Source organism: Desmodus rotundus, chromosome 4 (genome assembly GCF_022682495.2).
Source record: "Desmodus rotundus isolate HL8 chromosome 4, HLdesRot8A.1, whole genome shotgun sequence".
NCBI lineage: Eukaryota > Metazoa > Chordata > Mammalia > Chiroptera > Phyllostomidae > Desmodus > Desmodus rotundus.
In genome coordinates, this window is record NC_071390.1 from 108798961 (window position 1) to 108817929 (window position 18969).

At 37.2% G+C, this 18969-nt stretch overlaps 1 protein-coding gene across 3 annotated transcripts in view; it reads left to right on the plus strand.

The window, feature by feature from the left end:
* Positions 1-13683, plus strand: part of OPTN (optineurin) — a 43019-nt gene extending 29336 nt beyond the window's left edge. For 2 of the 3 annotated variants that reach the window (XM_053922594.1, XM_024580549.4), the window contains 3 exons: positions 4738-4868; positions 6324-6406; positions 10760-13683. In XM_053922594.1, the coding sequence (XP_053778569.1) occupies positions 4738-4868; positions 6324-6406; positions 10760-10887 (342 nt within the window). In that variant the 3' untranslated portion in view covers positions 10888-13683. The remainder of the gene's footprint in view (positions 1-4737; positions 4869-6323; positions 6407-10759) is intronic. The other variant, XM_045186602.3, reaches the window with a different exon arrangement.
* Positions 13684-18969: the final 5286 nt, after the last annotated feature.

The window sequence follows — 18969 nt, forward strand, 5'->3', positions numbered from 1 at the left end:
AAGCCAGCCCTACTTATATTCTCAAATGGGCAAGTGATGATGTTTCAAATATGTTTTTTGATTTTATATTATTTCCATCAATATGTTTTTTAAAATTTTTAATTGAAGGATATCACATGTGGAAACTGCACCAAACTTTTAAGTGTATATAGCTCTATGAAGTTACCATTCTACATGTGATAGTTGGCTTATTTCCAGTTTGCAGCATTATGATTAATGTTACTGTGACACTTTGTTCACCTGTGCATTCATTTCTGTTGGGTGTACACCTAAGAGTGGAATTTCGGGTTCATAAAATATGCATCTACTGAGTTTTAATAGATAACATCAAACAGTTTTCCACAGTGGTTGTACCAGTTTTTGCTCCCATCAACAGAGTATTCCCACTGTATTATCAGTATTCGTACTGGTATTATCAGTAGTTTTACCTTTTAAGATTCTAGTGGGTATAAGTGATGTCTCACTTAATTTTCATTTCTTTGATGGCTAATAGATTGAGTACATTTTCAAACGTTTACTGGCCATCCAGTTATCCCTTTTGTGATGTGCCCGATCAGGTCCTTTCCCATTTTTCTTCTGGTTTGCTGGTTTTTCCTTAATTTTTATATTCATTGCAATTTTTTTCACTCTGCGATTTGCTTTTTCACTCTTACAGCAGTCTTTTGATGAACAAAAGTTAATTTGTTATTATAGTCCAATTTATCAGTTTTTTCATTTATGATTAGTACTTTTTGTGGCCTGTTTAAAAAACTCACTACCTCAAGGCCATAAAGATATTCCTCTATATTGTCTTCTAAAGGTTTTATTGTTTTGCCTTTTACATTAAGATCTAGAAACCACCTGAAATTAGCTTTTCCATGTGGAGATAAGGGTAAAGATTAGTGTTTTTTCCTATATGAATATTCTGTTGACTTGGCACTATTAAAAAGGGCATCTTTTTGTAAGTACTCTGCTGCCCTTGTTGTCATATATTGTGTCCATGTACCCATGGGTCTATTTCTGGACTCTATAATGTTCCACGGGGCTATTTATGTGTCCTTGCCCTGGTACCATACTGTCTTGATTTATTATAAAGCATCAAAAGTATTGATTTCTGGTAGAATAAGTCTTCCTGCCTCATTGGTATTCTTCAAGAGGACTTTAGGTTTTCCTTCCCCTTTTCATTTTCATAAAAATGTTTAAAACCACTTGAGATTTTCCACATACAGAAAAGCTAACTGGGATTTTGATTGGAATTACATTAAATATAGATCAATTTGGAGATAACTGACACCTTTACCACACTGACACTTCCAGGCCATGAATATGGCTTATCTTTAATTAAACTCAGTAACATTTTTAATCTTCTTAGTAGAGATTTTGTTCTTTCATTAGATTATTCCTAGATATTTTATATTTTAATGATTATTATAAACAGCATGTTTTAAAAACTTCATTTTCTTGTTGTTACATACAAATAATTCAGTACAATTGATACTCATATATTGACTTTGTCTGCAATAAACTTGCTCAACTCACATTTTAATTCTAATTTTTTCTGAATTTTTTTGGACTTTGTACATTAATTATATCATTTGAATAATGGCAGATTGGCTTTTTCCCCCCCTTTCCAGTCTTTTTGCTTTTTGTTTCTTTTTCTTGCCTTATTGCACTGGCTGGGACCCCAGTATAATGTTATGTAACTGTGGGGATGGCAGACAGTCTAGCCTTGCTCCCAGTCTCAGAGGCTGTGCATCCAACATTTCACTATTAATGCGTGTGATGTTTGCTATAGGCTTTTTGTAGATATCACTAATCAGACATACAAAATTTCCTTCTATTCTTGTTTGCCAAAAATTTTTATTTTGAGTAAATGTTGAATTTTATTTAAGAAAAATTATTTTCTTTATATAATGATATAATTAGGTAATTATATGCTCCCCCCTTTAATCTAGTGTAGTAAGTTACACTGATTACTTAAATATTAAACAAACCACATTTTTTGAATTACCCTCTGTATATATTCCCAAATTTGCTTTGCTCCTATTTTGCTTAGGATTTTTTAATCTATATTCTTAAGTAAGATTGGTCTAGAGTTTTTCTTTTGCTAATATACTTGTCAGGTTTGAATATCAGGATTATGCTGGCTTCATAAAATCAAGTTAAGATACATTTCTTCTTTTATTATTCTCTGGAAGAATTTGTGTATGTTGGCTTATTGTGACTGTTTTGGCCTATTCTGGTTACTGGTGGGTAGAGGACTTGGAGAAGAGTTTATGAGTGAGAATATATCCTGTCTGAGATTTAAAAATCACAAAAAAGGGGGAAATCCTTCTTTCTTCTTAAATAACTGGAATCTCAGAGGTGGTTTTAGGATGATTAGGTACTAAAATAATTTTATTTTTGAATTACATAAATAATACTACTCATTATAAAATAGAATTTTTAGACTATAGAGAAATGTATAAAGTAGAGAGTGGAAATCCAACTTCCCCCAATTCCATTTTGATCATTTTCTTCTTTTTTTTATTTTGCTTCTTTATTTGCTTAATTAAAATGGGATCACACTATACCTTTTTTACTACAACATTTTTACTCATGATATATCTTGGACATGTCTCCTTGTTACTACTCACAGTCATATGTTATTTTTTTAATGGCTGTGTAGTGTTACAAAGTGTGTGTTACCATGATAGATTTAACCAGTCCTCTATTGATGGACATGTAGGTTATACCAATATTTTTGCTATTATCAACAATGCTGACCTGAACATTCTTAAATGTCTTTGTGCACTTGTGGAATCTGTAGTCAAATATACGAGTGGAATGGTTGGGTCCATTGGGTTGTTTTTAAAGAAGTATTACCAAGTTATCTTCCAAAAATGCACAATCAAAATTATTCCCCTCACCAGAAGTAGATGAGCAATCCTATTTCCCCACATGCTTGCGTCATTCTTTAAAAATGTTTCCCAACCTGATAAACATTATTTTTAGTATGACAATATACTCATTACCAGCTGCCCAGAGTGGCTGACCCAGTGAAATACAGAAGTGGTTGAACGGACTTAGGGCTTTAACGTTATTGCTATAGGAACAGAATCTCAGCCTGAGCTCTTCATAGCATTTCCCTTGTTTGGGCACCTCCTGATACTGTCGTCATGTACTTCTGCTACATTCTGTAAACAGACATTTGTTTTGTTTTGATAAATATTCTTGTTCATTCAACAAGTCTTTTTGAGCACCTATAATATGTCAGGCACTGTTGTCACTGTTGGGGATACAGGAATGGACAAAACAAAGATCCAGTTCTTCCTGGCTCAAAACTTAGATTCAAGGCTCTAACCTGAGTTTAGGTCTGACTCAAAAAAGCCCATGCTCCATCAGTGATACCGTAAAATTTTGGAATGTTTGCAAATGGCAGGAGCTCCCTTACAAAGGTCTCTTTATTATATGCTTTCTTTTTGTAACTAATTCTGGTAGAATATTTAAAATTTTGTTAATTTTACTTTAAAGTAATGGATTAAGATTTATATCCTAAAACCCCTAAATTTGAAAAGAAAAAACCTAATTTTAAATGTAGCAAGTTAAAAACTGGTATTAAAATAATGCTTAATTCACTAGTTTATGTTTACTTTATAATTTTATAACTGAAGAAATTGCTGCCATGGCATAATATTTATCTGTTTCTAGGTAACAAATTACTGTCCAAACTTAGCGGCTAAAACAACAAGCACTTGTTATCTCACTCACTTTCTATGGGCCAGCAATCCAGGAGCAGCTCAGCAGGGTGATTCTGGCTCAGGGTTTCTTCTAAGGCTGCACTCAAAAAGGAAGATCCATTTCCAAGATGGTTCACTCACATGGCTGTGGGTCGAAGGCCTCAGTTCCTCACCATATGGGCCTCTCCATATGCTGCCTCATGACATGGCATCTAGCTCCCTCCTAGAGCAAGTGATGGAGGAGAGAACAAGGCAGAAGCCATAGTGTCTATTAGGACCGAGTCTCAGAAGCCACACACCATCATTTCTACAGTATCCTAGTTGTTAGAGTTTGGCCCTATTCATTGTGGGAGGGGAACACATGAGGTTTTGAATACCAAGAGGTGAGGATCACTGGTACCATCCTGGAGGCTGGCTACCACTGTGTGAAGGGATGTTGTACGTGAAACAGTCCATGATATGTGTGTTTCAGCCTGGGTTCAAATGCTGGTTTGACTTTTTAACTCATTTCCACAAGATTGAGAGCTATTATATTTGTAATGTCAAATGAGCACAGCAATTCTACATTCCTGGGATTTTTGACAAGGTGAAATAAGATAGTTAGTATAGGACTTCGCACATGTTTAGAATTTAATAGCATCTGTTTATTATTATTTTAAATTTAACTTAAGGCCAGCCTTCATGGATTACCTGACAGAGTAAATACACCATTTACTATAATTAAGCTAATCCTGAATGTTATTTTTTAAAAAGAGACCAGAGAATCTTACTGAATTGATGATCCACACAGTATTTAAACCACTTGTATCAGTTTAATGTTGGGTTCTAATTGTTTAAAGTGCACACACATACACAATTTGTGTCTTCTACTCGATAGTTGGAACATCATAGTCACCATACTGGTTTCTAGCAGGAACATGTACTTGTCATTTAGAAGGCATATCACAGGCTGCAGCACTGCCTCTTCACCTCAATAGGTGAGCTGTAGAGAATCCACGTCATCTAGGTAGTAACTGCTGTCTCTCTCTCCCTCTCACAGATGGAGGTTTACTGTTCAGACTTTCATGCTGAAAGAGCAGCGAGAGAGAAGATTCATGAAGAGAAGGAGCAGCTTGCATTGCAGCTGGCAATTTTGCTGAAAGACAGTAATGTTTATGAAGATGGAGGCAGGTAAGGTGAGGGGAAGACTTAGAACACATCTCGGCCTGGGACCTGTCAAAGATGGTTCCTAATTTGAGCTATAAGAATCGCTGGGTACACGTCTCTTGAGTGGGTTCATATGTTTAGTGTGACTTATGAGGTGTGGCAGTGTTTTGTGGAAACCTGATCAAGTTCTTTGCCTTTAGACTACCTGTAAAAACGTGACATTGCGTTTCAAAGTCATATCTTGCTATTATCATGAATGAAATGGTCCTAACTTTTTTTTTAAGATTTTATTTATTTATTTTTAGAGAGAGGAAGGGAGGGAGAAAAGAGGGAGAGAAACATTGATGTGTGAGAGATACACCAATTGGGTTGCCTCTCGCATACCCCTAACTGGGGACCTGGCCTGCAACCCAGGCATGTGCTCTGACTGGGAATTGAACTAGTGACCTTTTGGTTCACAGGCCGATGCTCAATCCACTAAGCCACATCAGCCAGGGCACAGTCCTAACTTTTTAAATAATTCTATAATATTGTATATCTTAAAAGAAAATACTGCTAAAATTACTTCTGTCCTTTAAATTTTCATTTTGAAAAACATTTGAAAGATACAGAAATACAAAAACACAGAGATTGAAATATACACAAATATGTACTCCATTCAGAATTGACAGCTACTAACATTTCTTCTATTGCTATTTGCTTCGAGTATATTTGTATTAAAAGAAAAAAGGGGCCCTGGCTAGGTGGCTTGATGGACTGAGTGCTGGCCTGTGAACTGAAAGGTTGCCGGTTCATTTCCCAGTCAGGGCACATGCCTGGGTTGCACGCCAGGTCCCCAGTTGGGGGCAAGTGAGAGGGAACTGATTGACGTATCTCTCACGCATGCATCAATGTTTCTCTCCCTCTCGCTAAAAATAAATAAATAAAAACCTTTTTTTTAAAAAGGAGCTGTAGATGAAGTCTTTTTTGTTCCCCATCCTTCATTGTATTCCTTTCTTCTTTTCTGCATATGGCCTGGAATTTGGGTAGCATCCCCATCTGTTTTATATTTTTATGTAATATCTTAAAATAAGATAATGCTAATTTCTCTGTCCTTAAGCTACAAAATGATCACTACAAATATTGTTTTGCAACTTGCTTTACATGACATTGTGATTTTTGAACTGGGTATATATATGTGCAGAGTGTCTCTTTAGAAATATGCTACTTTTTTTTCTAATCCATTCCCTATCAATTGACAGTTTGGTTATTACTTCATAACTGATATTTTAAAAAGTCTTAAGTGTTATTTATTTTTATTACATTGTGTCCTAGTAACAATAATATTTACAACTCAAGTCAGTCTTAACTTCTGGTTTCTATGCACTTTGACATTGTAGTTCATCTCTTTTTTTCTTCTCATATTCTGCTGAATGTGTGCTTCATGTTTCATATTTAAGGGTCTTAGAACATCACATAGAGTGTTGCTTTTCATTCCAGTAGGCAGTCCTTGATGGAAATGCAGAGCCGTCATGGGGCCAGAACCAGTGACCCCGACCAGCAGGATTACCTTGTTCAAAGAGGTGAGTCACGTGTGATTCTAGGCTTTCAGAATTCCAGGGAATAACTATCCTTGACAAAGATGCTTGAAAAAAAATTCCACTACATCCTATATAATGGATTTCAAATTAAGGTACCAAAAATGTAGTACCCATCAGTCTTATTTCCACAGTACCCCAATCTCCATGCATTACTTACTGAATCCAGACCAGACACTTCACGTCGTCAGTTAAGACCTGGAAGAGCCAAACTTTTAAGCCTTCTCTTTATTTCCCTACAGCAATTAGCCAACTGAATCACTCCTTGTTCTTTCAACTTGCCTGCCCTAAACTTGTATACCTACATATACTTATGTATGAGGTGTCCTTCACGTAGATGCCTTCCTTCACTCATATCCTTGTCTTCCTCCAGTCTCTTTCCAGTGAACTCTTATCCATCTTTAGGACCCATTTCAAATACCATCTCTATGATACCAACAAAATGTGACCTCTCCCTCCTGAATTTCCAAAGTACTGTATTCGTTTTAGTACTTCCCTGCTATTTATTATAATTATTTATATGTTCTAAATATACATTTAAGTCTCTTTTAAATAAGCTCCCTCAGAGCCTGTATCTTCACCCACTACCTGTGCTATGTACATAAATAATGTTACCATTTATTGAAAGTTTACTATGTATGTAAACTGCCACTGTGCTGATCACTTCACATTATTTCACGCAATTCTCACAAAATTCTATCAGATATATGTTATCACTGTCTTACAGAAGACAAGGTTATGTTACTCAGGATCACAGTGCAAATTAGGGGCAGAGCCGGACATGGAACCCAAGGCTGTCTGACCTTAACCACTACACGGCACTTCATGGAGTGGGCTGTCATGTAATTGCGTACCACATCCAGGTTTTAATTTCCTGGGCGAAATTGATCATGACACTTAGTACGTGGTTTTAATACACTAGTAATGTTCTGTAACTTGTAATAAATCACTGCTGTAATAGTACTAAAAGGGAAGTATTATCCTTGATTCTATTATGAAAAAAATAGATATGAAAAAAAAACAAACCCCTCCAAGTACCAAAGACTAACATGACAAAAAGAAAGTGAATAGCAATGCCAGTTAGACGATTCTGGGTTTAGGATGCCATCCTAAGTTTCCCATAAAACTGGTTCTTCAATATATATTTTTTAGTGTTGGGCCAGTCTAAGTCACTTCTATATACCAACTGACTATTGAAACGGAACTACATCACAAAGTTATCACAGCAAGGAAGTAATATTAGTATATATACTTAACTATTAAATCTTGGGGAAATTTCTTTGAGTATCCCTTTTACCTTCCATCTCCTCCTGTTCTCTACCCCCACCTCCACCACCAGAGTTCCCTTACAGGAAAAAATAGGCTGAAGTCAACATCAGAGGCAGTAAGTCAGGGTACGAGTAAACATAGTATGCATGGGGCACATGCAGGGGTAACAGCCTGTGAACTGCTGTAAATAATAGCCTCATGCATTTTTAGCCTCAGTGGTTAAAGCTGTGTCCTTCTCTGAAAGTTGCATCAACCCACTTGAGCATTGCTATGCATTTTCTCTAATCTAATTTTAAATATCCTAGGACACCAATATACCTCATATTTAGAAGTACCTACACAGTTGTCTTGAGTCAAAAAGGGCAATCTCTTGTACCTTCTTAAGGGAAGGTTTTCATTCATCATAACTGTGTCAAGCAAATGCTTATTTACATTAAAAAGAATTGGTCACTCTTTGATTTATAATCTAAAAATGATCACAAAGTGCAAATTTATTCCTGAATTTTTTTTGTCTTACACAAGACAATATTCTAGAGACTGTCTTAAGATTATTTTTTAGTTTCCTAACAAAGCTGCCTTAAACAAAAGCCCCTCTCAGTATATTTTATCGCCATCAGCCACCATCTGAGTGCCTAGTCAAGTCTAGGGCATCCAGCTAAGCACAAGGAAACAAATGTGCATAATTCATGGTCGGATCCATGAGGGCTTATGGTGTGGTTGGCGAGATATGATGTGCACGTACAAAGATGAAGTGAATGTCCTGGCTGGTGTGGCTCAGTGGATTGAGTACCAGCCTGCGAACCAAAGGGTCACTGGTTTGATTCCCAGTCAGGACACATACCTGGGTTATGGGCCGGGTCCCCAGTGAGGGACACATGAGGGGCAGCCACACATTGATGTTTCTCTCTCTGTTTCTCCCTCCCTTCCCTTCTGTCCAAAAATAAATAAAATCTTTTAAAAAAAAGCAGAAAGATGAAGTGATAACATAAGATAACACTTAATATAATACTGCTAAAGAAGAAAGAATGATCATTAAGGGCCAGGGTAGTTGAGATAGGCTTTGAAAACATGTGACTTTAAGCTTGACATTGAAGCTAGGATTTAGATAGATGCAGTATGAGAATGAAAGGGCAGAGGCAGAAATGAATGTAATGTGTTCATAATGAAAACTGACTAAGTCTATTTTATAGTGAAGAGCCAGGAGGTAGAGGGAACCCGTCATCACAAGTCTTGAGTTTTAACCTAGATCAGGACAAGAGGAAAGGCACAGATTGATTCAGTGGAGTTTAAAATGAAAAGTCAGCAGTCCCTTGGCTGGTTGTCATCTAGGGCAGGGTTTGGCAAACTACAACTCACAGGTCAAATTTACCCTGCTTTTATAAATAAAGTTTTATTGGAACAAAGCCATGCCCTTTTGTTGACGTATTGTCTATGGCTACCTTCATGCAATAGTGGCAGAGCTGAGTAGTTATGAGTAGGCTTTGCAAAGTACCGTATTTTTTGGACTACATGACGCAGTGGACCATAAGATGCACCTAGGTGTTAGAGGAGGAAAATAGGGAAAAAAATTTTGAAGCAAAAATTGTGGTCCTGCTCCTACCTCCTGTGACCCCCCTCCACTACCGCCCTCACCCCCAGTGAGCAAGGTAAGCTACATTCAGACTATAAGATGCACCCCCACACCTCCCCCCAATTTTGGGGGGAAAAGTGCATCTTATAGTCTGAAAAATACGGTAGGTTTATAGTTGTGAGTACGAGAGACACAGAGGTTATTATTATATTATTATTTATTAATTATTCTATTATTTTCCATATGAACAACTGTAAACCAACTTTTGCCCCATCCTGTATTTTCTCTCTGGTCCTTTACAGAAAAAGTTTACTGACACCTGATGTAGAACAGTGAGACCTTTAGAAAGCTCCCTGCTTCAGAAATCATGCCTTGTGATCAATATTTCTATTCTAGGATTGCTTCTGAAATTTGCTGAACAAAAACTATCTGTAATAGTCCCACATGTTATTCAATTCAAGTAATATGCTGAGAAGCAAGTAACCATGTTGAAGGTTACCTCCATTGTCATCCTCCAAAGAAAACCAAACATTGGGGTGGGGGATTGAATGAAAGTCTGGAGATCTGGGTGGAGACTCTATAAAACCAAAATGGTTTGCATTTGTCCAGGTAGGTCAGATCAAGGAGATGTTCCAGAAGTCAGAAGTCATTTCTAATACTAACCCCAGTTCACACATGTGGGACCTATCTAGAGTCAAGGCTTATTTTGAGCATTCTTTGATTTCAACTTGAACCTTAATCCAGCTCCAAAACTGGGTGAAATGACAGGATTCATCCTTCTATTCTTTCTCCTCACTTACTTTGCCTGGGTAATCCTTATTCATTCCTAAGCCTCCTCCCAGGTGGAATCAGTCTCACCCAGGGGGCCTGTCTTCACAGAGCAGTCCGAGCCAGGTGCCTTTCTCTGTCCTCCCACTAAACCACCTTGTGCATGACACAGCCACGGCACTCCCCTCATGTGCCATGCTGTCCTTTTTCTTGTCTGACACTCCCATCATGTCTGTATCCCTCTCTTCCTTCTCATAGGGTACTGAGAAGCACCTGCTGAGTGAACGTAGTGTTTGTCTGTTTCTGAGAGGGTACATACTGATCTAGGACACTACATCTCCATACTCTGCTCATCATTTTCTCCACATTCTCTCTTCTTTACCTTATACCTTCATCTGTCTCTTTTCTTCTTTCAACTATTCCAGTTTTTACAAGAACATGTATTATCCTGTATCCAGAATTAAAACCATGTATTTTCACGTACCCAGAACCTGGAATGGAGCCTAAATCCTAAAATAATTGGAAAGTGGGTACTACTTTTGGAGATTTTCTCTGTGTGTGTAGATTGCTTCAGTAACAGACAGAAATGACATGGATTCACCTCCCACTAGGTATTAATTATAATGTCTAACTGACATTAAAATTAACCATCAATTATTAAAATCCATCAAACAAGACTGCTTGTAACATGGAAGAACTGGAACAACATTTCATTTAATGCTTATTCCCAGGAGCTGAGGATAATAACTGGCGGCAACAGCAACAGCAGAATATACCAATTCATTCTTGCCCCAAATGCGGAGAAGTTCTGCCCGACATAGATACATTACAAATCCATGTCATGGACTGCATCATTTAAGTGTTGGCATCTCGCCTCCTCCAAACTGTTGTTAAATGTCAGATTTCTTTCCTCTGAGAGTCTTACTTTTGTGTTATTTGTTTTCACTCAAATATTTTGGCTCATTATGTTTGTTTTAGGAGAAAGAAAATCAATATGTCCCATGTAGGACACTTTTTTCTGTGGATTTCCATAAATTCACAAACCAGAATTCTTAACATATCATTGTTGTGACAATAGATTGATTTTTTTAAAAAACTGTTGTTTATGTGAGCACTGACCTGTTCATGCACTTAATGATCATGTGGCATCATGGGACACAGTGAGTGTAATTAGATGGAAGAGGTGTTGCTGAGAAATGTTAAGAACCTTCTAAGGAGGCAGGAAAAATGAAGTGGCCACAGATTTCTTCAAGAGAAATGTCTTTGAAGTATTTTTGAAATAAATTATGTTGTTATCTTTCTTCATCCACTTAAGACAAACCTGTTTGGGGTTGTGTGCATATGTGTACCATTGTAGTTTTATTGCAGCCACAGTAATTGTACCAAAGTTATGATATGGCTGTTCACATACGAACACTGTGAACAGTGACTGGATCATCAGGACAAAGAAACAATTTTGGTGTAGATGAAGTAGATGCATTAGGTTCACTGGACTTGATATAACCACAGTGGCAAAGAAGTTACCTTTGTTTTTTCGTTTGTGCTGCAGATATGTGGGCTTGTACAGTGGAAAGTTTATTCATTTCTAAAAAGAACTGCTGTTCATTCATTCTCTTCTTAGATCAGGCTATAAGGTCATAATTACAAGAATAGTTATTACAAAGTAAAATTTTGCTTATAAATCTTTCACATTGTTCATACATTACTGGCTAATTTCATAGGATGCATTTTCTGGATTCAGCTTCATAAAAGTTTATTACTTGTTAATTCTATGAATATGAGCAAATCCCTTACTGGAGATGAATATGTATTGTTTGAATTAGAAATTGTTCTTGTTATGGAGGTGAAAAGATAGGGATGTCCCATATTTCATAAACCTAACAGTTAGTAACACTGGGCCAGCCATAAAAGTAAAGAATGACCTTATGCATCTAGAACCTAAAACATTTAAGAGAAAATTTAAATAATCTTCTCTGTTTGGCTCTGTCATTAGAATCTCTCCTAGACAAACTTGATTTAATACACACATATACACATACAAATGGAATCAACCCAGGAATCAAAATAGTTAATTATATCTTTACACTGTGAAAATTCAACAGTAACTTAGATTAAAAGACTTTCCTGCCCTGGCTGGTGTGGCTCAGAGGATTTAGCACCAGCCTGTGAACCAAAAGATCACTGGTTCAATTCCTGATCAGGGCACATATCTGGGTCGCGGGCCAGACCCCCAGTTGGGAGTGTGGGAGAGGCAACTGATCCATGTTTCTCTCACACATCGATGTTTCTCTTCCTCTGTGTCTCCTCCCTTCCCCTCTGTATAAAAATAAATAAATAATAATTAAAAGAAAGATTTTCCTGCTTCAGTCCTGGGAGAATGTTTGTTAAAGACATTATGAAAATTTTATTTTTAATTTCTTGTTTAAGACTTCTAGTTTAATTTTTTTCCCTTAGTATTTTATACTCAAGAAAATAGATTACTATATTATCCTAAATAGAAAAGCAAACCAAATGGTTTTACATTTAAGTTTTGGGGGATATTATTTTACTTTGTTCAAGTAAAAATATTAAGCTATTCATAACTCTGAGATACCTAGAAACCCTTTAAACACCTGGAAATTAAACAACACACTTGTAAATAGTACATGGGTTAAAGAAGAGAAATTTTTAAATATTTTAAACAAAATGAAAATATAACATCAAAATTGGGGGATGATGCAAAAGAAGTGCTTAACAAGAAATCTGTAGCATTGAGTACATATGTAGAAAAGAAGAAAGATCTAAAATCAACAATCTAAGCTTCCACTGTAAGAAACTAGAAAAAGAAAGGCAAATTAAATACAAAATAAGCAGAATATTGAATAATAAAAATTAGAGAAGAAATCTATTAAATTGAAACCAATCATTAGAGAAAATCAGTAAAATCAAAAACTGGTTCTTGGAAATGACCACTAAAATTGGTGAACCTCTAGCCAGGTTAACTGAAAATAGAAGACACTGATATCACCAGCAGTGAAATTGGAATTTGAAATAAACAACACAATAATATTCATGAGCACCAAAAAATGAAACATTCAGGTATAAACCTAATAAAATATATGAAAGATCTGATGAAAGAACTAAATAAATGGAGAGATATTCCATGTTCATGTACAGGGAGACTCAGTACTGTCAGAAAGTCAGTTCTTCCCACTCTAATTTATGGAGTCCATGATCCCAATTGAAATCCCAACGAGTTATTCTGGGGATATCAACAAATTGATTCTAAAATTTATATAGAGAGACAAAAGATTCAGAATGGCCAACACAGTATTGCAGGAGAATACAGACAGAGGACACCACCTGATTTCAAGAATTAGTATAAAGCAACAATAATCAAGACAGCATGGTATTGGTTAAAAAATGGACAAATATATCAATGGAACAGAATAGAGGGCCCAGATACAGACCCAGAGAGCCCACTGCTCTTTGGCAAAGGAGAAAAGCAATTTGATGGAGAAAGGATAGTACTTCTAACAAATAGTGCTGACACAACTGGACATCCACATGCAAAAACAAACTAACTAAAAAACTAATCAAGACACGGACCTTACACCTTTCACAAAAACTAACCACAGATTGGGAATAGATCTATACAAAACAGATATCTGATGAAGCACTAGTATCCGAAATACATAAACTACTCTCAAGACAACAGTAGGCAAACAACCCAATTTAAAAATGGGCAAAAGCAGGTACCTCAGCAAAACAAATATACAGATGGCAAATAAGGATATAAAAAGATGCTCAACATCATATGTCATTAGGGAACTACAAATTAAAATGAGACACCACCACACACTTATTAAATCGCTAAAATCCAAAACAATAATAACACCAAATGCTGGCAAGGGTATGGAACAACAGGAAATCTCATTTATTTCTGGTGGAGATGCAAAATAGTCCTTTGGAAGGCAGTTTGGCAGTTTCTTGGAAAACCAAATGCAGTCCTTGGAATTTACCCAAGTGAATTGAAAACTTACGTCCACATAAAACCTGCATGAGTGTTTATAATATTTATAATTGCCAAAACTTGAAAGCAGCCAAAATGCCTTTCAATAGGAAAATGGATAAACAAACTGGTACAGCCTGGCAATGGAATATTATTCAGTGCTAAAAAGGAATGAGCTATCAAACCATGAATATACATAGTTTAAGGAGGAAACTTTAATGCATATTGCTAATGAAAGAAGCTAATCTGAGAAGGCTACATACTGTATGATTCCAGCTATATGACATTCTGGAAAAGGCAAAACTATGGGCTCGGACTAGGGCTTGCCAGGAGTTGGTGAATAAGTAAGAGCACAAAAGATTTTTAGGGCAGTGAAACTATTCTACATGAATGTATTACACATAGAGTGAACCCTAATGTCAACTACGAACTTTAGTTCATAATAATGTATCAATATCGGTTCATCAATCATAATAAATGTCCCATATCAATGCAAGATGTTAACAATAAAGGACATTATGTGTTCAAGGGGCTATATGGAAATTCTCTGTTATTCCCACTCAATTTTTCTGTAATCCTCTAATTGCTCTAAAAAATAAAGCCTATTATTTTTTTGAAAATGAGCAAAAGAACTTTGAACTGTAAGATAATTTAATATGAACACACATAAAATGCATTGTGTGCCTCATAAATTCAAGGTTCTTCTGAAAATTGGCCAACACTTCCATTTGACCCATAATGAAAGGGCTAATTTGGAATTGCCTTTAATGAAATGTTAAATTTAGACTTCCAGTCAAGATGGAGGCTTAAGTAAACACAGCACAACCACAGCAAAAATTACAACTAGACTATGAAACTGTCACCCAGAATCATCAAAAAATTGAGCTGTGTGGAAGTCCGACAACCAAGGCATTAAAGAAGTCACGTTCATCCTGACAGGTAGGAGGGGTGGAGATGCTGAGATGTACAGAGATGTGGAACAGGCAGTCCCTCACAAAATTGGGAGATACCTGGGGAGCAAGGGTCCCAGCCCAACAGCAGACCACCCAGCCCAGGGTTCCAGTGCCAGGAAAATAAGTCCCTATAATTTCTGGCTATAAAAACCAGTGGGGGTTGAGGCAGCAGGAAAAAATGCAGGATTCTCAGAAGTCTTCTCTTAAAGGGCACGCAATGGACCTGGACTTATGCAGACTCACTCCCTCTGGGCTCTAGCACTGGGGCAGCAGCTGGAAGGGTGTCAGTGACATATGGAAAGGAATTGAAGTGTCTGACATCAGGGCAAGTGTTGGGGATAGCTTCCTCTTGGACAAAACTCCAGAGGCAAGGTAGTGGTACTGTCCCCTTCCTGAGCCACCCCCACACAGAGCAGCAACACCATATCAGAGATTGGTTCACATGGGTTGCCCTGCCCAGACAATTACCTAAGGCTCTGCTCCCTCCAACTTACAGATGTACTTTTCTATAATAGGCCATGCTACTAAGACAGAGAGCCTAAGCAGCATTACCTAATGCATAGAAACAAACACAGGGAGGCTGCCAAAATGAGGAGACAGAAATATGGACCAAATGAAAGAGCAACAAAACTCCAGAAAAAGAACTAAACAAAATGGAGATAGGCAATCTTACAAATGCAAAGTTCAAAACACTGGTTATTAGGATGCTCAAGGAACTAATTGGGTAACTCAATAGCATAAAAAAGACCCAGACAGAAATGAAGGTTACACTTAGTGAAATAACGAAAAGTTCACAGGGAACCAACCGTGTAGTGGATGAAGCTGAGAAATCAATGATTTGGAACATAAGGAAGAAAAATCAGTCAGAAAAGTAAGAAGAAAAAAGAATCCAAAAAAACCCAAAGATAGGCTAAGGAGCCTCTGGGACATCTTCAAACATACCAGCATTTGAATCATAGGTGTGCCAGAAAGAGAAGAGAAAGAGCAAGAAGTTGAAAACCTATTTGAAAAAATAATGAAAGAAAACTTCCCTAATTTGATGAGGAAATAGACATATAAGTCGAGGAAGCACAGAGAATCCCAAAGAAGATGGAGCCAAATAGAACGACACCAAGACACATCATAATTCAAATGCCAAAGATTAAAGACAAAGAATGAATCTTAAAAGCAGCAAGAGAAAGGCAGATAGTTACCTACAAAGGAGTTGCCATAAGACTCTCAGCTGATTTCTCAAAAGAAACTTTGCAGGCCAGAAGCGACTGGCAGGAAATATTCGAAGTGATGAAAAGCAAGGACCTACAACCTATATTATCCAGCAAAGCTATCATTTAGAATTGAAGGGCACATTAAGTGTTTCCCAGACAAGGTGAAGCTAAAGGAGTTCATCATCACCAAGCCATTATTATATGAAATGTTAAAGAGACTTATTTAAGAAAAGAAGATCAAAACTATGAGCATTAAAATGGCAATAAATTCACAACTACCAACAGTTGAATCTAAGAAACAAACTAAGCAAACAAGCAGAACAGAACCAGAATCATAGATATGGAGATCACTTGAAGGGTTATCATTTGGGAGGTAAAGGGGAAGAATGAGGGAAAGGTGCAGGGGTTAAGAGGTACAAAATACTCAGGGATGTTAACAATGGTATAGGAAATGGAGTAGCCAAAGAACTTACATGCACGACCTATGGATATGATCTAAGGGGGGGATAGCTGGAGGGAATAGGGGGCACTAGGTGGAGGGGGGAAAGGGGGAAAAATTGGGATAACTAATAGCATAATCAATAAAATATATTTAAAAATGGAATGTCAAATTTATGTTATCAGAAATCAAGTATATGAACAATTATTCAAATATTTTAGTGGAACAACAAAAGGTACCCAAAATGCTTTGCTATGAACAGAAAATAAAAAGTGGAAATGATAATCCTCTTTGCCATCCTTTGACTTACGTAGAGTGTCATTTTAAAAATTATTGGAATAACATTCTGTACTCTTGCTATGAAAATTTGGTCATTGATGAGTAAATTATTTTTTCTAGCTAACTAATTGTGAAGATGTGAAGTATAAGACAAATGTATTGATTCATGAACTCTCAATGAGCTGAGAGATTTATGTAGCAATTTTGTACTTTAAATATATGGAGCCATAATCACGCGTAAATATATAAAATATTTATTGTTACTAACCCAGCACAACCAAGAAGAAATGTGTTGAACATTTTAATGAGTTAATTGAAACCACCAATGCCATTTTTTATTGACTTCCCTTTGGAAAACATCAGTTAAGGTAAGTAGATGGAGGAACATACTCTGTTGTTTACAGTACCCTCTAGGTTGGTTGAAGAGCAATAGACATTTATTTAGTCAGCAAAGACAATATTCTGTTATGAAGATCAGTAGCTTGGGTTTTCCTCTTTCTTAGCAGGGCCATTCATCTCTAAGTAGATGGTTGCCTCTGAACAAGGATAACATTTTTTCTCAGTACAGGGTCTTTGTCCAGTTTGTTGGATGAGTTCAAGTTTGGGATGAAATTCTAGAGAGTTCTGTACTGTACAGCTTGGAAGATATGAAAACAGACACAGAGATTTCTACAGGGAGGTGTGGGGTAGGGTGGGACTGTGGATACTGGCTATTTCTCACAGTAGAAGGTCTGTTCTGATTTTGAGTGGCATTGCCTCCTGCGGGGCCTAAGATTGAAGAATTGATTTAAGCATCTGGTACATTAACCAGGTAAACATACTCAGATATTCTGCTTCTACAATCTCTACTTTAGAGAACTCAACTGTATTCACTTAACTACATCCCAAGCCCTACACTTGAAGCCCTGGTACGACCCACTGGCTTCAATCACAAATCTTAAGGTACCTGCCAAATCTCCACTGCATTCCCTTAGCCTGAACTCCTCCTCATCATTGCATCTCCTGTCCAAAAGAAGCTCTTCCTCTAGATTTCTAGCCCATTTCTACAGTTCTGCCAGTTTCTCCCAGGTATTGCCAGTATGGCCACTGTCCTCTCCTTTTCCTACCAAAGGTAAACTTCCCTTTGGTCAGTTACCAAAGCAGACAGGTTTTCCTTCATGTTTCCTGTTTGTCCGTTCCCTTGAACTCATATTCTGGGACTACCGCAATTTTCCAATATGCTGCTCTGCCTCCAATTTCTGGTACATTCAGTTCCTGAGAACCTGTCTTTGTTAGCTTATATCCCTAAGCAACGCCTTATAAAGTAGTAAGAATATAAATTAATACACATGTAATGTTTGTATTTGCTGGGCACAGTCTGTATGTTTTCAAGGTTTTCTCAATTCTCACACTGCCCTATGAAATAACTATTACTATCCGTTTTGCAGATGAGTTGAGGCACTTAAGAATTTACCCTAAGTTGCAATTAGTATGTGTCAGTTAAAAACCTTGCGGCAAAGCCAATATTCTTAACTCCAGAGTCTAAGCAGGTAGCCACACATTTCCTCCAGTCTACCCTCTTCCCCCACCTGCTCAAAGATGGTCTTTTTATTCCTTATGGAAGAAAGTTCCTGACCTAGAGTTCATCATAGTCCACACAATTCATTTTATCTACTTACTTTAATGTTTCTCGCTCGTCTCCTTTTTTGCCTCCTCTCCAGCATGACTGTCTTAGCAGCTGTTTTATATTAACTATGCATATATCACATCTAACAAATCAGACAGTAAATTCCTAGAATATGGATTACGTCTTTGTCCAACACCTTTTATACCTGAGGCTCAGGATTGGATGATAGCCCTGGAGAGTGTTAGGAATTGAGTTTTGCATGTGTTAATAATGCTTAAGTTTCGCGGCGCAGAGGTCACCAGAACACTATTTTACGTAAAGGTCCCTAGGTCTTCACCCACCGGAAGTTCCTTTGCCCCCAATAAAGAGGGCGCCCGGTCACGTGAGCCAATCAGCTTGTTCTACGCAAGGATCATTTTGCACCCTCCTCCTTGTTCTACGCAAGGATCATTTTGCACCTCCTCCTCC